Below are 23,702 nucleotides of genomic sequence, written 5' to 3' on the forward strand. Positions count from 1 at the left end.
CTGGAGCCATAGATATATGTCAGGGGAAAGAAAATTGCCCTTGAGGAGCACTGGTATGTTTGGTGAGGACACATATCTACATTTTCTTCAGCCTTGCAACTAACTGCTGTTGCTGCGGTGTTAGGATTCTATGACATCTTTCAACTTCATGGATAATGTGACAGATATGACATTTTACCTTTTAAACTTGTAGATGGCAAATACAGCTAAACCCACAACCACTAGTGACAGCAGCATTAGCATGGCAGAACCACTGTGATTTTCACTGGTGTCCACTAGGGGAGCTGCAGATATGGGGAAACAAGAGAGAAGGGTATAAGTAGCAGAGAACTTGCATAACCACCAAGCTGAATAATGCATTTATCCAGCTATGTGGTTAATTTATAATTTAAAATGCTTGACAAATTGTAAATTATAGATTAATTATACAGTAAATCAGTATTGGCTTCTCTTACTATAGTGTAATCTATCTTATAGTGTCATCTACCTTACTCCTTATCTACTCTATCTAATCTATCTCTGATCTACTCAATGTGACAAAGACAAGGGATCTGATGGTGGAATTGGGGAGGCTAAATGGCCATGCAATCCCTGTCTCCATTCAAGGGGTCAGTGTGGACATGGTGGGGGACTTCAAAATAATCTACGCTGACAATGGACTTGTTTGGGGGAAGTACATTGATACCCTTTACAAAATGGGCCAAAGCTGTCTCTGAATCTGAGGTCTTTAAACTGGCATCAGTATGAGCATGGCAGAGGCACATGTCCATCTGTGCATACACAATGATTCCTCAAGATTCCTTTGCTATGTGCAATTGCTGTTTTCTTGTGGAATATGTGAATGTGTGTGAGCAATGGAAAATACAATTTCCTTCTAGACCTCTCTATCTGTCTGTCTGTCCGTCCGTCCGTCCATCCATCCAACAGACTAGACATACTGACCCACAGGTCTGACAACACTGTCGTGGAAAATTGAACTCTCTGACAGTGGTGTTGGAGAGGAGGACATTGTACAAACAAAGGTCATCTTGGACAACAAGTATCATTCGCTGCACAATATTGTGATTGGATTAGACAGGGAGGTTCATTTAGTAGTACAATGATCCTTCTAAATTCACTACTGAGCACCACACCAAAACTTTCCAATGTGTTCTGATTCTGATCTTATACACCCTTTTAGGACAGTAACAGTAAGAAATGGTGTAAACTCTTGTAAGGAGACTCACTCTCTGGGTGACTACATCAGTAACCACATGATGGGAGTCAATCAGATACAGTTGGGTTCATTTGATGCCTGGAGAAGCAGTGATAATAAAATTATACCTGATTCTCCCTCATATCTAGGTTTGCTGCTTTAGGTTTTGTCACATTCACTACAGAAAAACAAATGTACCCCTTGAGCAGCTCTAAGCAGTATAGAAGCAGCCCTGTTTCTTTACCTGCTGACAGATGCACTGCATACACAGTTATTTGGACCCCTGGCTTCAATGTGAAATCGACAAGGTTTTGATTTAAGGTGCTGAGCAATGTCTCAGACAGCTGTTGGAACACAGAAGAAAATGTAATTAATAATCAAGTGTGTGTTGTCATGATAATCAAACTCATCCCACCCCTGTTAGATTTTTACATATCTTTTATTAAATCAAGTCCACTACTGTATTGGCCCGAGTACAAGACAGTGTTTTTTTGCATTGAAATAAGACTGGAAAAAGTGGGGGTCATCTTACATCCGGGGTCTAGACATTATACCCATTCACAACGCTAGATGGCGTCATATATCTTTAAAGCAAATGCTGAACTTAAACTCCCCAGGCAAAAGTGAAACCCTGTCACGAAGAAGAAAAATAAAAATAGTGGTAGCACGAAGAAGAAAAATAAAAAAATAGCGCTAAGAAAGAAAACAAGAAAATAAGAGAAGAGATAACAGAAAATGGAGAAACGTAGCGAAAATCCGGAGAAAAGTGGGTCGACGCTCAGCCAGGTAAACAGGCAGCTGAGGAGAAGTTATGATGCAAACTTCAAGATGATGGTGATAAATGAGGCAGTCTTCAAACAATTGCAAAGCGGCTGTGAAATATGGTATCACAGAATGTAATGTACGGAGATGCACTGTAATTATTTTCTGTATAAAAAATTACATTTGGTGTTCAAAAAGTCTTTTTCAAACGTGAGTCTTGAAAAAGAGGGGGTCGTCTTATAATCAAGGTCATCTTATATTCGGGCCAATACGGTATTTCAGATCAAATTGATTTACTTATTTTTATATCTTTTCATAACCCTTAAAGCCCTGAGCTATTTTGGCGTTTTTTGGTAATTTTGATATTTGTCTCTATTACCACATTAAAAATGATTTAACATACCCATGCTTGGTATGGTTATCTTCAGCACAACTTCAGCTATATAAAGAGATAAAACTCAAATAATCCTCATTGAATTTGATTTTGATCTCAAAAAAGGTTGCCATAGGCTTCTAACCTAACTCTATGTAGTTTGTGTCACTTGTGCCACTCTTCAAAGGAGTTTTTCAAAATAAGACTATGCGCATGATTTGCGCATAAAAATGCATAAACTGCGCATAAGCATTTGCGTCATGTAGTCACATGACAAGATGCACCAATCACGGTAGGTGTTTGCATTACGTGACAAGCATGTACGAATCGTGAAAGATGTTTAGATTACGTGAATACATGCATCACGATGGCGATCACGATACAATAGCGACTACACGGACAGAAACATGGCGTCTGCCATCTGACGATAAGGAGCCGTTTGAATCGCTTTTCTTAGATCAAATGTAAACAATCATATCTCTGGTTTTCCGGGTACAATCTGCTTCAAATAAAAACCAGAAGACAGTTTCACATCTCTACTGTCAAGTAAACATGAGCACAGCAATAACGCCAGCATTGATCATCGGGCTTTAAGGGTTAATTACAGTATTTTCTCAACTATAAGGCACACTGGACTATAAGGCACACCTTTGACGAATTGCTTATTTTATAATTAATTTCATATATAAGGCGCATATAATAAAAAAAAATTAGAATAGATTTAGAAAACATGTGGCTGCAGTTGCGCTATCCGTCCACTAGATAGAGCATTCATGACTGTGAGTACCTTTAATCAGGTGTGAACGGTCCCTACTGTCATGTCAATGAGGCCATTCTGAGCCTCATCAAGGAAACCTGATCACTTAATCACTTTGCCATCTTAGAAAGAAAAGTGGCTTATTTGCCACTCTTTCTGGCAAAATACGGCATTTTAAAAAACCTAATGTTAAAAACTGGTTAAATTTATTACGTGTACACTCAGTTCGAACAGGGCGGATTATTTCCTGATCTAAAGTTCGAAACAGGTATTTAAGCTCCAACGTTCGTATTCGTTTATTAATTCAATATTGTTTCGATTGATCCGTAGTCCAGTCGGAGGTGAGGTGCAGCTATTTGCTGCTGCACTGTGTGTCCTAAACAATTTTTTAACCGGGCTGCTAATTTACTGGCAAATGGGACGCTGTTTTACTCGGAACTGACTTTAATGTTGGTGTCTCACCGCTGTGAATCTCACAGCACGACGCTGCCAGACAGAATAGACAAGCCTAAATGCCCCCCCCCACACACACACACGTAACTTGTTGTTTCAGGTATCAACTAAATTTGCAAATCAATTGCAGCACACCACACACCTTTGTCTAGCAGTGACTGCTCTTGAAATTTCAGAAAGGGCTTGAAGTTCAGTTTTGAGGGTCTTTCATTCACCTTCATGCCAGTTTTTCTGTGTGTTTCCACAGACTAATAGAATGGACCATCACTAAATTCCAGATTACAGCACTGACACTTGACAGTGGCAATTTTTAGACCCATTAAGTTTAAAGTGGGTTATTTCCGGCGCCACAGTGGTTTGGAAATACTGAGATCAGTCAGTCAGTCAAACTTTATTAATAGAGTTGTTGAAAATTCCCTATGTTTTGCTACGTTATCGTAGCCAGACACTGGTGCTCTATGCAGGCTGCTCTGCAGTCAGACAGCAGGTCAGTGAGAGCCAGCACTTCGGCGACGCCCCTTGACTACTATTGTTAGGGGGCGTAGTCTGGCCACAGTGCTTTGTGAAGGTGTTCTCTGGTGGCATAGTGCAATATGACTGCCGGCCAGACCACCGGCTTTTTTTCAGCAATCTTGTTTTTAACCAATATTAATATTAATATTAATCCACATGTAAGGCACATCAGATTATAAGGCGCACTGCAGGTTTATGAGAAAATTATAGGTTTATCATGCGGAAAACACTGTAGCTGTATATAACCCCGTAGGGAAATTATTAGTCCACTCTAACACATTGGTTATTAGTTATATGCGGTGTTCCCTCCAAGCTGCGTGCGGGCATATTCTCAGCGCACAAGAAAATTTATGCAGCGCACAAAATAAAATTCAATACAAACGGATTAAGTAATATCTAATATAAGACCTACTCTAATTAATTAGACCAATCATATTGTTTTCTAATAATAATAATACATTTTATTTAAAGGCACCTTTATTGACACTCAAGAACACCGAACAAAATTACACAAAGTCCATTTGAGAATCAACAAATAAAAATAGATAAAATCAATACAAAGAGCAATAGATTTCAGCTGGAATAAGCAGTCTTAAACACATGTGTTTTCAGTTGTGTTTGGAAGTGGGGGAATGAATCAATGTTTCTCAGTTAGGGTGGGAGTGAGTTCCAGAGACAGGGAGCAGAGCGGCTGAATGCTTTGTGCCCCATGGTAATTAGATGGATTGAAGGGACAGACAGGTGTAAGGAGGAGGACGATCTGAGGGAGCGGGAGGGAGTGGTAACATGAATACAGACAGAGAGATATGGAGGGGCGAGGTTATGGATAGCCTTGAAAGTGAGGAAGATAATTTTAAAATTGATTCAGAACTGGACCGGAAGCCAGTGAAGCTGTTGAAGGACAGGAGTGATGTGGTGAATGGAGGGGGTTCGGGTTATGATGTGGGCAACTGAATTCTGGACCAGTTGTAGTTTATGAAAGGATTTATGGGGGAGCCCGAATAGCAGAGAATTGCTGTAGTCGAGTCGAGAGGTGATAAGACTATGGACAAGAATGACAATAGTGTGGGGCGTGAGGGAGGGGCGGAGACGATTGATATTGCGCAGGTGGCAGTAGGCAGACCTGGTGATGTTGCTGATGTGTGACTGGAAAGATAATATGCTGTCAAGGATGACACCCAGACTCTTAACCTGGGGAGAAGGCGAAACGGTGGAATCATCGATGATGAGAGAAAAGCTGTCTGTTTTGGAAATGGTGGATTTGGTGCCAATAAGGAGGACCTCGGTTTTATTGTTGTTTAATTTAAGGAAGTTTAGGGTGAACCAGATTTTTATTTCAGAGATGCAATCAGTAAGGGAGGTGGGCGGAAGAGTGGACGAGGGTTTAGTGGTGAGGTAGAGCTGGGTGTCATCAGCATAAGAGTGGAAATGAATGTTGAATTTATGTAAAATATTGTCAAGGGGAAGGAGGTACAGTATGTGATGAAAATAAGGGGCCCCAGGACAGAGCCCTGGGTCACGCCTGAAGTGACAAAGGTGGGGGAGGATTTAATTGATTTGAATTGAATGAACTGAGTGCGGCCACAAAGGTAAAATGAAAACCAGGCTAATAGAGTGTGGGTGATGCCAATAGAAGATAGCCTGTTAAGAAGAGTGGAATGACAGATGGTATCAAAGAATGCACTCAGGTCAAGGAGGACGAGGATGATTAGGAGTCCAGAATCAGCTGCCATAAGGAGATCATTGGTGATTTTATTGAGGGCAGTTTCAGTGCTGTGGAGTGGGCGGAAACCAGACTGGAACTGTTCATGCAGGTTATTGTGTGAGACGTGAGAATGAAGTTAGAAAGCAACTGTCTTTTCAAGGATTTTGGAAATGAAAGGTAGATTGGAGATGTACCATTTCGCATGGTAACTGAGTGAGTGACAGATGTCCAACCAATGATACGATAAGGTTCACTTAGAGTGACGTGTGGTGAGGTTCATGGCTGGTGAGGCACTGAATTCATCGTAATTAGATTTACAAAAATATGAACCTACAGTTTAGCTTATTCACCATTTAATTAGCAACAGGTTTTTTTACAGTCTCAGAACAGAATTATTTACACATACAAACTGTAACAATTAGCACATTTGATTAAAAAAATGTTATGTTGTTTCCTACATGTTTGCTTATATGTTATGTTTACTTATAAATTAAGTCCATGTGCCGCTCCTTCTGAACAAAAGCATCAAAAAAGAAATGAGATATGTAATCGTCCATTTTTATAGTGAGACAAGGTGAGCAGAAAATAAATGAATGGCTGTAGTGTCCTGTCACTTCTTCTATGGCCGAGGAAGAGGAATCCTAGGACGAATCCCTGAGATCACCAGCATCCCCTACCATGAGGCCGGAGAACTTTATGCCTCACTTCATGCCTTTTATCAGCAGCTTCAGGACTGCTCAACTCAAAAACGACACACACAGTTGTTGACAAAAAAACATTGTACATTACCGTATATACATTAGCTAAATTATGGGAATTTAGTTCATAAAGCAAATGTGTTTGAACTTTTCAATCCGCTGGCTGGTGCCTCACCACAGGTCTCTTCTCCGTATTTCAGCGGTAAATGTGAAAATTCAGCGATTTTCTGTAAAAATAATGTAAACTTGGTGACATTAAACGGAAAATAACGTAATAATACGCATCACTGGATAAATATAACCATTTAATTTATTTCTTCCATTTTCATTTCTTTCTTTCATGACGGCAGGTAAGGCCGTGCCTCAATTGCCTCCCCTGACCGCACGACACTGTTCATTTATGTTAAGCAGCCAATCAGAGCATTGACGGTCCTGCATGTGCGCCCTGCCATACGCGCCGTGCAGATTAACTCGTTAACGGCTGGAAACGAATGGGCAGCGACACAAGTCAAAGTCAGCCTTATTGTCAAATGTACCATATATGCGCTACATACAGCACAGCTGAAATTGCAGTCCTCTCAGTCCCACGGTCAACAGGCAGTACAGTAGGCAGCACAATATAGGCAGTACAACTGGCAGTACAACAGAAAGTACAGCACAAAGACGAAACACAAAGGAACGGTAAATATATACACTCGCTGATCCCGTATGGGAAGTGATGTGTGAGCAGTTCCTGAGTTTACAGGGGGGAGAGAGAGAGGTAGTCAGGTGCTGCGGGCATGGATAGGGCAGGGTGAGGGTAGAGTTCAAGCCTGTGGCAGGGGGCAGAGCAGGGAGGGAGTTGAGCCTCCTCACCACCTGGTGAAAGAAACCGTCTTTGAGTCTGCTGGTTTTGGGACGCAGACTCTGCAGTCCCCTCCCTGATGGCAGCAGGCTGAAAAGGCTGTGAGAGGGGTGGGTGAGATCACCTGCAATGCTGATGCCTTTGCGGGTGAGGTGGGTCTTACACAGTAGATGTCTGTGAGGGAAGGGAGAGACACTAGTGATCTTTTCAGCTGCTCTCATGACACCGTGGATGGTTATTGCAGCATGCTGGGTGCTTGCTCTCCTGAAGTCCACAACAATCTCCTTCATCTTCTCTACATTCAGAGGGAGACTGTTGTCATTGCATCACATAGCCAGGCAGCTCACTTCATTTCTGTAGGATGTCTCATCGTTGTTGTTGATGAGACCCACCACAGTCGTGTCGTCTGCAAACTTTATGAAGAGGTTGGAGCTGGAAGTTGGTGTCCAGTCATGGGTCAGCAGAGTGAAGAGGAGGGGGCTTGATACGCATCCTTGGGGTGATTCGTGTTCAGTGTGATGGTGCTGGAGGTGTTGCTGCCGACTCGAACTGCCTGTGGTCTCTCTGTCAGGAAGTCCAGCAGCCAGTTGTATATGGAGGTGTTGAGTCCAAGCTGGCCCAGTTTAAGGATAAGCTGCTGGGGGATGATTGTGTTGAATGCTGAGCTGAAATTCATGGATAGCATTCTGGTGTATGAGTCTTTGGTCTCCAGGTGGGTGAAGGTCGTGTGTAGGGCGGTCAAGTGGTTGAACTGGTAAGTAAACTGAAAATGGTCCAAGGTTGAAGGGATGGGGAACTTAATGTGGTGCATTACTAGCCGCTCGAAGCACTTAATGAGGATGGGAGAAAGTGTAACCGGGTGGTAGTCGTTGAAGCAGGATGGGGGCAACTTCTTTGGGACTGTGATGATGGTAGTGGCTTTGAGGCAGGTGGCTCAGGGAGATGTTAAAGATGTCTAGAAGACATATGTGAGCTCGTCAGCACAATCTTTCAGGTTACGAACAGGAATGTTGTCTGGACCTTTAACCCGTTTGTCCACAAGATTAAACAATGCTCCGGCAGACTGGAGAGAATTTGGCAATCAACAAAACCTGATGTTGCCTATGCGACCCGGAAAGATAGCTCTATAGCATACAAGAAGACTCTGTAAAAGTAGATACACTTACTACACTACATCAATAGAGGAAAACAAAGACAACCCATGGTTTCTTTTCAGCGCTGTTGCCAGCCTGACTAAGAAAAACACCAGTATTGAGCCTACCATTCCTTTATATATGGATTGCGATGACTTATGTAGGTTCTTTCAAAACAAAATTACAAGTCTTAGGGATGAGATCACTCACATATTTATTTATTTATTTATTCAGTTCATTTTTCTTCTTTCCAGACATGTTATTACAACATATTTCACTTTCATCAGTGTTGAAGCATCATCCGCAACATCCGAAAAGAAAAAAAAAGGGTTGACGGATAGAAGCCATTGGCTTGTAAGATTCCCGTCCCCTCAATTATCAACAAAAACATCTCTGTCATTAGAATATGTAATCAACAAACTCAGACATTAAAAGTCTTCAACCAGCTCATACATTGAATTTTGACAGATGTTCATACCCTTATCCACTTCCAGACATTAGCCTTTTACCCTAGAGTATAACCATGTTTACATTCTTCCTAGGAACACAAGGTTTGTTAACATCATGGATAGTCAAAACTAGATGTTGACCTTGCCAGTGTTCTCCACAAGAATATAATGATCATATTAATCTCTTTCAGCAGACAGTGTTCATACAAGAATTAACCAGTTTGTTACAGACACTTGAACAGTTTCACATGGTATTATATTGTCAAAAGATATCAATATGCTCTTTAAAGTGTCAAGTTAATGTTATCCCATGTTATCACAAATACATGTTGTTGTTTTTTGTTTGTTTTGGTTTTGTTTGTTTTTTTGTTCATTAGTCCATGTTTCTGACATCAATGGTGTAGATTTTTCGACTGTTCTATGAAATACTTGACGTGTCCAAAATCGTAGAGCTCCCAATATTGAAGTGACTCTACTGATCTTTGGTGTAGTAACAATTCTTGACCGTCTTTATTGGTCATATTTCACCAACTCCTCTGCACTCCTGATCACCATTGTTTTCATCTGGTCCGGAGAAAGCCCCTTTGTTTTGATGAAGATCCTGCAGTTGTTTGTCCAGGTGTTGTCGATCAGTCCATTCTTCTTCAGTTGTCGAGCTTTTTTGCGATATCAGCATTCTTTTTAGTGAGATTCTCATTAATGTAGACATTTTTTCCTTTCAGTTTGAAGCCTTGTTTCAGAAGAGCAATTTTGTGTTTACGATTGTTGAATTTTATCAGCACATACTGCCAACCGTCAATACCATGGCAAAGGAATCAATTAAAATTGGCAATATTAGGGAGTGTTTTCAACCAATGAAACTCTCCAACTTAATCCCCTCCTTAAGAACCCAAACCTAGTCATAAACCTCCTCTCAAACTATAGGACAATCTTCAACCTGCCATTCCTATCTAAGATTTTAGAGAACATAGTGGCCAAAGAGCTAAATGAGTACTTATTGGAGAATTATTTGATTAGAGGACTTTCAGTCAGGTGTTAGGACAAATCACAGTATAGAGCCTGCACTGCTAAGAGTTACAAATGACACTTTAATAGCTTCAGATATACAGTAGGTCTTCTGTCTATTTTAGTTATTTGGACCTGAGTGCAGTGTTCAACATTTCTTTTCTTATTTTCCTTTTGGCTTTTCCTTCAGGGGTCGCCACAGCAAATTGATTGCCTCCATCTAACCATGTCTTCTGCAACCTCTTCTCTCACACCAACTACCTTCATGTTCCCTTTCACAACATCCATAAATCTACTCTTTGGTCTTCCTCTAGGCCTCCTGCCTGGCAGTTCAAAACTCAGCATCCTTCTACAAATATATTCACTATCTCTCCTGTGGACATGTCCAAACCATCTCAGTCTGGCCTCTCTGACTTTATCTCCAAAACCTCTAACATGTAATGTCGCTATGATGTACTCATTCCTGACCCTATCCTTCCTGGTCACTCCCAGAGAGAACGTCAGCATCTTCATCTCTGCTACCTCCAGCTCTGTCTCCTGTCTTTTCCTCAGTGACACTGTCTCTAGACCAAACAACATCGCTGGTCTCACCACACTTTTGTACACCATTCCTGAAGCTCTATCACACATCACACCTGACACTTTTCTCCACCCTTACCATCCTGCCTGTACACACTTCTTCACCTCTTTTCCACACTCTCCATTGCTCTGGACTGTTGACCCTAAGCATTTAAAATCCTCCACCTTCTCGATCTCTTCTCCCTTTTACCTCATTCTTCCACTTGGCTCCCTCTTATTCACACACATGTACTTTGTATTACTGCGGCTAACCTTCATTCCTCTCCTTTCCAGGACAAACATCCACCTGTCTAGCTTCTCCTCCACCTAATCCCTGCTCTCACTGCAGATCACAATGTCATCTGCAAACATCATGGAGATTCGTGTCTAACCTCGTCTGTCAGCCTGTCCATCACCATAAAAAACAAGAAGGGGCTCAGAGCTGATCTCTGATGCAGTCCCACCTCCACCTTGAACTCCTCAGTCACACCTACAGCACACTTCACCGCTGTCTTACTGTCCTCATACATGTCCTGCACTGCTCTAACATACTTCTCTGCCACTCCAGACTTCCTCATACAATACCACAGTTTCTCTCTGGGCACTCTGTCACAAGCTTTCTTCAGATCTACAAAAACACAATGCAGCTCCGTTTAGCCTTCTCTGTACTTCTCTATCAACATTCTTAAAGCAAATATTGCATCTGTAGTACTCTTGCATACAGACAAAATGAATTAAATTCCTGGACTATGTCTCCAAACTAAAAGCAGATATTTTCCTCCTACAGGAAACACATTTACTACAATCAGAAGAAAAATGTCTCACCAATCTAAATTATAATATCATCGTCTCATTTTATAACAACAGACAAAGAGGAGTCTCCATTCTAATCCATAAGAGAGTTCCTTTCACTTTATACAGCACAGTTACATACCCTGAGGGCAGATACATTATTATTCAGGCAACAATCTTTGATAAACAGTACACAATTGGTGATCAATATGCACCCAATAATGATGATCCAGCCTTTTTTTCATACAGTCTTCTCTCATTTAGCTGACTTATCAGCTAACTCAACAGCTATTATTGAAGGGGACTTCAACATAGTTCTGAATCCCTCAGTGGATCGATCCAATATTTCAATAGTACAGGCAAAACAACTACAATCAGTTAAATTTCTGCAGGATTATATGAAAGATTTGGGATTAGATGACATTTGGAGACTTAAAAACTCAACAAAAAAGGAATACACTTTCTCGTCTGTGGTGCATCGATCGTTTTCAAGTATTAACTTTTTCCTCACAAATAATTATATCGCACATAAAACGTCCACTACAATTTATCCAATTAGTATTAGTGACAATGCACTGATATCCCTCAGCCTACAAACAAGTAATTACCATAAACCTCCCCAGATTTGGCAATTCAACATTTCTCTGCCTAAATATCCAGCATTGGATAAAATAATAAGGTAAGAATTAGCAGAATTTTTAAAATATAATGAATTTCCTCATATCTCTCTTTCCTTACTTTGGACACTGGGAAGGTTGAAATCAGGGGTAAAATAATATCATACTCAGCTTACAAAAAAACAAAAAAACTAAACAAGAACACCAAATGCAAACAGAAATCAAAGAAAAACTCAACCGAGTCTAACCGAGGATTATGCAATAAATCCAAATGAAAAATTATGTTCTGAATTACAACATGCAAAACTAAACCTTGACAATATCCTGTCAAAGAAAACAGAATTTTTACAACAAGTGAGATATAACGATTTTGAACATAACAGTAAGTCAGGCAAACAATTGGCATTATTTACATAAAAGTGGTTACTGTTGTGGACCAGGATGTAGAAAAGATTAGTCAGGATGAAATGAGGAGGGCACTGAAAAGGATGAAGAGTGGAAAGGCAGTCGGTCCTGATGATATACCTGTAAACGTTTGGAAGTGTATAGGAGAGGTGGCAGTAGAGTTTCTGACTATGTTGTTCAACAGGATCTTAGATAGTGAGAAGATGCCTGAGGAATGGAGGAGAAGTGTGCTGGTGCCCCTTTTTAAGAAGAAGGGAGACATGCAGAGTTGTGGCAACTACAGAGGAATAAATCTGATGAGCCATACAATGAAGTTATAGGAAAGAGTAGTAGAAGCTAGACTAAGGGCAGAAGTGAACATTTGTGAGCAGCAGTATGGTTTCATGCCAAAAAAGAGTACTACAGATGCAGTATTTGCTTTGAGGATGTTGAGAGACAAGTACAGAGAAGGCCAGACAGAGCTGCATTGTGTTTTTGTAGATCTGGAGAAAGCTTATTAACAGGGTGCCCAGAGAGGAACTGTGGTATTGTATGAAAAAGTCTGGAGTGGCAGAGAAGTATGTTAGAGCGGTGCAGGACATGTATGAGGACTGTAAGACAGTGGTGAGGTGTACTGTAGGTGTGACAGAGGAGTTCAAGCTGGAGGTGGGACTGCATCAGGGATCAGCTCTGAGCCCCTTCTTGTTTTTTATGGTGATGGGCAGGCTGACAGATGAGGTTAGACAGGAATCTCCATGGACTATGATGTTTGCAGATGACATTGTGATCTGCAGTGAGAGCAGGGGAGAGGTGGAGGAGAAGCTGGAGAGGTGGAGAGGAATGAAGGTTAGCCGCAGTAAGACAGAGTACATGTGTGTGAATGAGAGGGACCCAAGTGGAAGAATGAGGTTACAGGGAGAAGAGATCAATAAGGTGGAGGATTATAAGTACTTAGGGTCAACAGTCTAGAACAATGGAGACTGTGGAAAAGAGGTGAAGAAGTGTGTACAGGCAGGATGGAATGGGTGGAGTAAATGTCAGGTGTGATGTGTGATAGAAGAGTTTCAGCTAAAATGAAAGGAAAGGTGTACAAAAGTAGGGTGAGACCAGCGATGTTGTTTGGTCAAGAGACAGTGTCACTGAGGAAAAGACAGGAGACAGAGCTGGAGGTAGCAGAGATGAAGATGCTGACGTTCTCTTTGGGAGTGACCAGGAAGGATAGGATCAGGAATGAGTACATCATAGGGACAGCACATGTTAGAGGTTTTGGAGATAAAGTCAGAGAGGCCAGACTGAGATGGTTTGGACATGTCCACAGGAGAGATAATGAATATATTGGTAGAAGGAGGCTGCGTTTTGAACTGCCAGGCAGAAGGCTTAGAGGAAGACTAAAGAGAAGGTTTATAGATGTAATGAGGGAGGATATGAAGGTAGTTGGTGTGATAGAAGAGGATGCAAAGGACAGGGTTAGATGGAGGCAATTGATTCGCTGTGGTGACCCCTGAAGGGAAAAGCCGAAAGGGAAAGAAGACATAAAAATGCTCTCCATTTATTAGATCTTTAAATATAAATCTATAGCTTTATCTTGTCTGTCAGCATATGCCTCCACTCTTATACATCTGATATTTTCCCAAAACATATTTTCCTGTCTGTACTCATGATCTGATGACTAAGTAATGTCTGTTCTGCTACCTTATAGTTGAATGATGGATCTGGGACACCATGGCTGTGTGCATGCACTAGGGGATCCCTCTCCATCTTATGCCTGGGTCTGCTGTCTGGATCTCCGGGGCCTGCCTGGCTCTGGCACCTAACCCAGACTGCTATTGTATCTGTTGTCTCACCATTCAGACCCTGAGGGTGCTGAGTTTCTGTGGTCTCTGGGGCTGGCTGTGCCTGTCTCCTCTGGGGCACTCTAGGTTGGCCTTTGGGGTGTGGGATAGGTTGGGCCTCCTGTTGCTCCCTTCTCTGCTCCGCTTCCTCCCCATCTCTCCTCTCCTTTGTGGCCACCCCTTGTCATCCCTCTCCCTCCCTGGTGGGTGCTGGGGGCCCTCGGCTCCCTGGGGGTCGGCTGTGGGGCTGGGTGTTCCCTTTCAGGGTGGGGGCAGGGGTGGGGGGTGGACAGAGGGGACGATGCGGCCCACCAATTTGTCCGGGGGCGGGTATAAGATCCTGCGTGCAGCCCGGATCTCGCCGCCACTGACACTCCGGGTGTGGGCTTGGCGACTCACCCCGCGCCCAATTTGTTGGCTATCCAGATGCAGTGGGGGTACCAGGCGGGCTGTGGGTTCAGTCTCCGTGTTGCCGTTTGCAGTGGGTGGTCGGCTGGATGCTCCTGGGGTTGGCATGCTACCGGCTGGTGCAGCTGGCTTGAGGTTGGGCTCTGTTGGTGGTCCACCGTCTTCACTCGGCTCATGGGGCTGTTTCGTTGGGCTACGCTTGGCCTTTGGTTTGGCTAGTGAACCGATGGTTAGCTCTGCAAAGTACCTCAGTTCGGCAGGGATGGACTGGCTTCTGGCTGTCGACTGGTGGTCACCAGGGGAAGGTGCTTGGTGGGCATGTGCTGCAGTGCCGGGATGCCCGGCCTGGTGTGGGTAGCTGGCTAGTGGGCTGTGTGGCGCCGCGGGTTGGTTCCGTGGTTGTTTCGGTGGTTGGTTGTGGCACTTGTCTATCAACATCCTCAAAGCAAATACTGATCTGTACTTCTCTGTCAAAATCCTCAAAGCAAATACTCATAGGTTTGATTTGCATGTTTGATTTGGCAAAAGTTTTTAAGCGGGATGCCCTTACTGATGCAACCCTTTGAATTTATCCGGGGTTGAGACCGGCACAATAAGACACTGGCTTGTGTCCTCTTGCGGCTACATTCAGTGTTCAACACTGTTGTTCATAATATTGTTCTCAGGAGTTTAGATGATGTGGGCATTAAAAACTCAGCAGCAATCTAGTTCAGGTCATATGTATCTGACCAATTTCAATTTGCTCAGGTAAATAATAAATCCTCAGATTGAGAGTCCCAGAATTCTGCAACTACTAGAACTGCCAAGGGCAGTCATTTTGACTGCATATAATTTGGTTTATCATTAAAATATCCAAAAATAAATTGGTAGAATATGTAAAAACTGGGGATGAGTGAGTACACCGCTATCTGTATCTTTTCAACCAACTAGATTATCTGTATCCGTATCTGTACTAAGAACGGGCGGGGCTTATACCAGAAGTGGGTGTGGTTTGACCGGAAATGGGTGGGGCTTAAATCACTGCATTATTTTAAGTCTAAACTTGATATGGATTGATCACAAGTTGCTATAGTCAGTCAGTCATTTGCAGATTACCACCGCTGTATCCGCCACAGCGGGTGACGGGGAGCCGGAGCCTATCCCGGCGGCATAGGGCATGAGGCGGGGGACACTCCGGGCACGACGCCAGTGCACCGCGGAAGTTGCTATATTTATTGTTTATTCTAAAACTATTCACAGAACAGCCTCGAAATTGAGATTCAAATAAATGTTTTTGATCACAAAAGTAAGATAACTATTTACAGAACAAGTTTTTTTATGGAATTTTTTATGGAGTCAGAACTTGAATATTCTTAAGTCTATGAATGACTATTTACCGAAGAGCCTCAGAATTGAGATTCAACATTTTTGATCACAATAGTAAAGGAACTATATATAGAATGAGTAAACACAAAATGCATTAATGAAGTGCACGCAATAGGAAAATATCAACTATGAAGTATGCATGAACAAGAATTGTCATACTTAATATAACTTTTAATTTTTCTTCTTCTTTTTCAGTTTTTTTTTATAATCTGTTTTTTTTTCCAATTATATATTTAATGTTATATAACCTAATGTTCTTGCCATTTTTTTCACATGAAGTTAAACAATGTTGATTGCAGTGAGTGTGTGTGTGTGTGTGTGTGTGTGTGTGTGTGTGTGTGTGTGTGTGTGTGTGTGTGTGTGTGTGTGTGTGTACGCACGCTATGTCTTAGTTAAAATATTTATCAAGTATAGAAATTATTAATTTGAACAGAGTTTAGAACAAACAGGTAAAAAAAAGAAGAGTGGAGGCGGTGGTTAAAAGCACCCGTACGTGCCACAAAAAAACAACAAGAAAGTTAACCAGGTAACCAAACACCGAAATAGAGGCAAGCTGAAGAAAACCTAAGAAAGACGTGAAGAACAGTGAAGCCACCAACAGAGAGATCAGTAATTGTCGGTTTGTGCCAGAGAGTGGGACAGGGACAAACTCGGCTCTAACTGCAGTCTGTAGGGAGGGGCGGGAAGTATGTGTGACTGGCCAATCACAGAGCGTGAAAACAGGACGATTTTCCTTCAGTCCGATCATGAGTATTAACGGGTTTTATTCGTATCGTACTTGTATTCGTCAAAAATGTGTTATCCGTACCGGATACTCGTATGAAACGAGTATCCAGCTCAACCCTAGTAAAAACACATCAGGACACTCAACGAAAACTGATAGTTTTATATGTTTAATTGAAGAAATTACACATTCAAACTAGAACTTTGAAAAGAGAACAAATCATTTGTGAAATTGAAACAGATATACATGTATCCTTTTCCAAATACTAAAAATAATAATAATAATAAAAATAACAATAATAATGGATTAGATTTATATCGTGCTTTTCTGGACACTTAACGATGCTTTACATTGGATCCATTATTCATTCACTCCTCATTCATACTTGGCGATGTTAGACTGCGTATGTAGCCACAGCTGACCTGGGGCATACTGACGGAGGCGTGGCTGCCAATCTGCGCCTACGGCCCCTCCGACCACCACCGGAACCATCACACACATTCACACACTGGAGGTAAGGAGGGTAAAGTGTCGTGCTCAAGGACACAACGACAAATAACTTGGCGGGAGTGGGAATCGAACCGCTGATCTTAAATCATTGGACGACCCGCAATACCACTGAGCCATGGTCATCCCAAAAAGGAGTGCTTTTTGACATTCGACTTCCAAATTTTGTTGAACTTCTAAGACAAAAATATTCCAAAATTTTTGATAGAATTCTGATTTGTTTGATGTCTAAAGTGTTTGAAAACCAAGGTTTGCTTGTATTTTCAACAATACAATATGCTGTGATTGCTGTCAGTCAGTTGGAGACACTTCTGTTACAATGCTAAGTCATTTTGCTTATTGCTCACAAACAATGATATACCCCTTCCCCCCCAACACAGGCATTGTGTTGAGAGGGGGAAATATCACCACTTATAACTTCTTTACTTCTCTTGAACTTTCCAAGGTAATAAAGGCCCAGAAAACTAGCCTGTTTGGATCAGAGTAGACAAGAGCATCCTCCATCTGTAGAGGAAAGGGCCCTGCACAATAAAGAGGCGCTGAAATTTGAAATTTGACAGTGCAACCCTAACAGTCTATCAATGCTAACCGAGGAAAAATCTCTCCATTCTAATTACAATCCACACAGCTGTCAACATCACAAGTGCCCACGAGGCTAAACTGGAGACTGTTACGTACTACAACAGAACAATGGTTGGAGTATATGTGCTTCATCAAATGGCAAGGAAATAATCAGTGAAAGCTGCTAAAAGAAGATGGCGATTGGAGTATTTCATAATATTCTTGACCTTGCTTCGATCCCGTTCAAGAATGCACTAATAAGATGATGTCACAGAGGAACCTCATATTGCAACTCGCAAAGGAACTTTCCTCAGAACACATTAAAGCAAAATGAATGTGTAAGAAAAATAAGTAAAGGATAATTGTGTCAAATGCCACAAGGTAGTGGGAACTGTAGATGGAAGATACAGGTTACCTGTGTTGACTGTGTACGATTGGGAGCCGTAAGCACTGCTGTTACACTGCATTGTAATAGCAGTGTCTCCAGCTGGCCATCACAGCATTTTGGAATGCTCATAATAGTATATAATTTGATTGTTAAGTTCGATGACACCAACCTATTTTGAAGCAGAATACATTTGTTATTATTTCACAGAGTTACATCAGTTTTTATTTCAAAGTTTGAAATTGGTGACTTTCATGTTCCTAGAGCTAGACTCTTTGTTTGGGGATTGGGTCATTGGGACCCATGCCCAATCCACACTGCACCCATCCCCTACGGTTTCCTCGCCGGTTGGCGAGTCCACCAGGGGTTGGGCCCATGGGCCTCTGCCAGGGCCTGGTTCCAGGGCCAGGCCCGGACGTCACGCTTCTTGATGTTTCACTTGCCTTAGGGGTCACGGTTCTTAATGTTTTACTTGCCACAGGGGTTTTATTACTGCTCTTAGCCTGGCCTGTCACCCAGGACCTGTTTGCCAAAGTAGACCCTAGCAGGTACATAAAGCCCCTGACAGCATAGCTCCTGGGATCATTCAGGCACTCAAACTCCCCCACCACGATGAGCTGAGTCACAAGACAAAGCTCTCAATTAATCTACGTTCCTACTCTCACCTATGGTCATGAGCTTTAGGTCATGACCGAAATGACAAGATCCCGGATACAAGCGGCTGAAATGAGTGGCTAGGCGCACCCCAGGGTGAGGAGCTCAGTCACCAGGGAGGAGCTTGGAGTAGAGCCACTGCTCCTCCGCCTCGAGCTGAGCCAGCTGAGTTGCCTCAGGTATTTCTTCCGGATGCCACCTGGACGCCTCCCTGGGGAGGTGTTCCAGTCATGTCATGCTGGGAGGAGACCTCGGGGAGGACCTAGGAAACACTGGAGGGACCATGTCTCTCGGCTGGCCTGGGAACGTCTAAGGATCCTGCCGGAGGAGCTGGAGGAGGTGTCTGGGAAGAGGGAAGTATGGGCATCCCTCTTGAGACTGTTAACCCCATGACCCTGCCCCTGACAAGCGGTTGAAGATGGATGGATGGATGGATGGATGGATGGATGGAGTTTGAATTTGGATGTTTAATTGCAGAGAAGCTATGTTGTGTCAATTAAATAAATAGAAAAAATCATAGTCCGCGGTGCTCTGGTGTCGTGCCCGGAGTGTCCCCTGCCTCACACTGTATGCCAGCTGGGATAGGCTCCAGCTTCCCGTGACCCGCTACAGTGGATACAGCGGCTGAAACTGGATGGATGGATGAACAATCATAGTTTTAATTTAGTGCCCTGATGTGTTTTTACCTATTCCAATTTATTTATTTGTTATGACATAGCAAATTTTGAAAGCAGTCAAAATGACTGCCTTGGGAGTTCTAGTGTTAATGCTAAACACTAACAAAACTGAAGCTATTGTTATTGGTCCTGAGCACCTCAGGGATATTTTTTCTAATACTGCAGTTCACTTAGATAACATTGCTTTATCATCTAGAAGTGATGTCAGGAACTTGGAAGTGATTTTTAATTAAGATTTGTCCTTTAACTCCCATATTAATTCTGTGTCTCGGACAGCCTTATTTAATTTACAAAACATTACTAAAATTAGAAATGTCTTATCCTTTAAATATGCAGAAAAAAAACATGCCTTTGTTACTCTAGACTATCTTACTGCAATCCCTTATTATAGGACTGTTCAAGCTCCTCCATTAAGATTTTACAACTAGTTAAGAATGCAGCTGCCCGCTTACTGACTCGAACTTGGAGGAGAGAGCACATCTCTCCTGTCCTGCCATCCTTACTTTGGCTTCTGATAAAATCTAGAATAAAATTTAAAATCTCCAGGATGACATATAAAGCTCTTCACTGCGAGGCTCTGTCTTACATCGAAGATCTCATCTCATTGAACTATATCACCCTCCCAGTGCTCTTCGCTATGGAGATGCAGCGTTTTTGGTAACCCGTGAGGTCTTCAAGAGTAGAACAGGAGGCAGAAGCTTTATATATCTGGTTCCTTTACTCTGAAATTATCTCCCAGCCTCTCTTATTAAAGAGTAGACTGTCCCATTGAAGGGAAACACTAATTATCTTCAGAGCTTCTGTTATTTCTCTTTATTTGCTTTTCTTGCTAATACTGCATTGACTCTTCACATGTTTGCAAAATACTGCCGCTGTCTAATTGCTTCTGCTCGACGGTGGGGAACAAGTATAAAAGACAGGAAATCCAAAGGCCTGAAAATCCTGCCCCAAATACAGCATGACTGTAACTGCAATTCTATCTGGCCTATCTGCCACTCTCTCTGTGTCTCTCTCTGTTTTCCTTGCCCTGTCTCTATCCCCATTGTTTTTCCCTTCCCACTGAACCAGTCTAAGTGGATGTCCGCCATCCAGAGTCTGGGTCCTGCCCGGTGTTTCTTCTTCAGTGAGGGAGCTTTTCACCGCCGCTGTCACTTATACTTTCTCTGGAGCGTCCTGTTGGGTTTTTCTCTGTTAAAGCACTTCGACATTTCTGCTGATATCATTAAGCATTTTACAATTAAAGGTTGATCGACTGATTAATCAGCTGCAGCAATTTATTGTCTGACTTTCTCGACTTTTAAAAGGTGCCTAACTGAACACCCTATAGGAGATGATTCGAGGGACTTCAAACGTCAATCCGCTGATAACTTGATACTTGTGAGTTTTATTGATGAGTCTATTGCACGATTCCTCAGGCATGTTTTACAAATAGACTTGAAGGAAGAGCTGGACATGCTACAGTAAATCAATACAGAAATCTGCTGGATGAAGATGGAAGTCAAATTTCAGGTGATACTGTGGAAAATAATTACTGAATCAGACCTCATTTTACCTCAAGAAAGTAGTGCATCCCTGGGATGCACGTCAAGAAAAAAATGTGAATCCCAACATGACATTTATGCATCCTAAAAGTAATAACAGAATATACTGTAGAAGCGTATGCAAGGATTGAGTTTTGCCAATAGTACAATATAAAAACTAAACAAACTATTAATTTTATGTTTTTATTAAAAACATCATAACTGTTTAAAGAAAAAAAAAGAATAAAATTATATATTGGTTTTATCAAAATGTTAAAGCCTGGTAGTCATTCAAAGAAAACAGTTTTAGAAATAAAGAAAGATGTAATTTATTTGTTTGTTTGTTTTTTTCCCACTTTTGCTCAATAGTTTTCTTTGCTTTTAATTCATATATTCTCCTGTGGACACTGCACCAAGCTGAGAGAGCCTTGTCCACACAGATTTTACCAATATCTGTCCGTAATGTCTGTCTCTAACTTAACTTTTTTCTTTGTTTGTTTGTTTGTTTGTTTGTTTGTACAAGAACACACTCATTGCCACTTGCTTTTTCTTCAACGTTTGCATCTTTTTCGGAGGCATGGTGACAATCAATTAATCAATCAACCTTTATTTGTATAGCGCTTAATTACATCAACTGACATTTCAAAGTGCTTTAACAGAGAGAGAAACCCAACAGGAATCTACAAGCGTAGGTTACAGCTTATGCTTGCTCAGGAGGGTCTAAGTAACTCCTAGCTCTCTCTGCAGCATGTGTTGTGGCGAATAATGTATGGTTATAAAATTGTTATTCAAATCAGGAGGAAACAGATGGTCAGTTTTGGTTGGTGACGAAGGTTTTGGTGTTCGCCTTGGAAAGCCTGTTTTCCAAAGACACACACACACACACACACACACACATGTGGACCTGTGAGGTATAAAAGGGTCATTGGAGATGAGTTTGGCGATTGTTTCCTGACTGATCTGCTGTGATGTGCTGAAAATGAAATTAAAGAATTCCCGTTTTGGCTGTCAACCATTCTTCTGTTGTTCCTGAGTTTTTATTTTAAGCAGACATTGTATTGCCGTTTGGTCAATTTTAATAAGGCAGAATCAAGCAGGTCAGTCTCGTGATCAAAAACCCGTGCAGGAGACTAGATCAAAACATAATGGTGATTTCCGTGATCAAAATTTAAGTGTACAAATGGAGAAATGGTGAATATTTTTGTTGAATGGAAGTGGATTTAAAGCTTGTGTCTTTCTACGAAATGCACACTGCCTGACAATTGTGCATTCCTGTCAAAAAATGTGCATCAAAGACGCAAGGATACACGCAAACGAGAACACTGCTGAATTGTCTCCTGATAAAGAAACAAACCCCAAAGACTCACATAACACAAAAACAGTGCATTATACTTTTGTATGTTAATATGGTTAAATTAAAAAAAAAAAAAAAGATCAAATAAAATTCACCTTCACCTTCACAACCATTGTCAGAAAAGCAAGACTACTGATGACATAGAAATGGATTTCAACAATGTTGGTCTCACCTGATCTAATTGAGCAAAGATCTTCACAGGTCTGGCCTCAGTTAACTGTTTGTCTGGGAGAAGGAAAACCTCTGCTGCAGTGGGTAACCCTGGTAGTACAGTAACCAATATCTGATGTTCTCCCACACCTGTGGCCTGATAGGGAACCAGACATAAAATAGTTCAAAAAATGGTCACGGTATGTGTAAGTATGTCTACAGGAAAATGACTGACAATGTTGTTGCAGCACTTTGTATAACAACCTATCAAGATTCATGTCTCTGCATTGTTGTTTGAGTTACTTCCTTTTAAACATTTTGTTAAGTTCAGATATAATATATTTGTACAAGTACTGTATTGGCAAGCATGGTTGCAAAGTGGGTAGTGCTCTTACAACAAGAAGGTTCTGGTTTTGATTACACCTTGCCCTTTCTGTGAAGAATTTGGATTTTCTTCTTGTGTCTAAGTAAGTCTTCTGCACTTTCTCCCACCTCGAAAATCATGTAAACTAAATTGACCATAGATGTGAATGTGTGTGAGTGGATTTTGACTGTGTCACCCTGTGATAAGCTGACACCTTGTAGGGAATACCCAATGTGTAACCTGCCTATCTCCCCATATCAGCTAGAATAGGCTCCATTTAACCTGTGACCCGTGATTTGGATAAGTGTCTGAAGAAAATGTAATACAACCTTGTCTTCAAGAATATGAATTAATTATTGCATGATTACTTCTCCCCTCCTTCAGTCGTCACCTTATCGTGGTGGAGTTGATTGTGTGTCTCAATGATTCTGGGAGCTAAGCCGTCTGGGGCTTTCTGCCCCTGGGAGGGTCACCCATGACAAACAGGTCCTAGGTGAGGGACCAGACAAAGGACGGCTCAGAGACCCTTAATGATTAACACAAACAATGGACCATGTTTTCCCTTGTCCAGACGCGGGTCAGCGGGGCCCCCCTCTGGAGCCAGGCCTGGAGGTGGGGCTCGAAGGCGAGCGCCTGGTGGTCGGGCCTGCACCCATGGGGCCCGGTCAGGTGGAGCCCGAAAGGACAACGTGGGTCCCCCTTCCCATGGGCTCACCACCTGTGGGAGGGGCCATGGGGGTAAGGTGCATTGTGAGCTGGGCGGTGGCCGAAGGTGGGGACCTTTGCGATCCGATTCCCGGCTACAGAACCTGGCTCTTGGGACGTGGAATGTCACCTCTCTAGCAGGGAAGTAGCCCGAGCTGGTGTGTGAAGTTGAGAAGTTCTGACTAGATATAGTCGGGCTCACCTCCACACACAGCTTGGGCTCTGGTACCAGTCCTCTCGAGAAGGGTTGGACTCTCT

General features: G+C 42.2%; 1 protein-coding gene across 6 annotated transcripts in view; it reads right to left on the reverse strand.

Moving 5' to 3' along the window:
• Nucleotides 1-23,702, reverse strand: part of LOC137600376 (VPS10 domain-containing receptor SorCS1-like) — a 278,303-nt gene that overhangs the window by 20,048 nt on the left and 234,553 nt on the right. For all 6 annotated transcript variants that reach the window (XR_011036931.1, XM_068321971.1, XM_068321970.1 and 3 more), the window contains 3 exons: nt 22,398-22,532; nt 1,440-1,539; nt 179-284 (listed from right to left, as the gene is read on the reverse strand). Coding sequence is in view for 5 of the 6 variants with exons in the window: in XM_068321971.1 (XP_068178072.1) it covers nt 179-284; nt 1,440-1,539; nt 22,398-22,532 (341 nt within the window). In the remaining variant the exon portion in view is untranslated. The remainder of the gene's footprint in view (nt 1-178; nt 285-1,439; nt 1,540-22,397; nt 22,533-23,702) is intronic.

Source organism: Antennarius striatus, chromosome 8 (assembly GCF_040054535.1).
Source record: "Antennarius striatus isolate MH-2024 chromosome 8, ASM4005453v1, whole genome shotgun sequence".
Lineage (NCBI taxonomy): Eukaryota > Metazoa > Chordata > Actinopteri > Lophiiformes > Antennariidae > Antennarius > Antennarius striatus.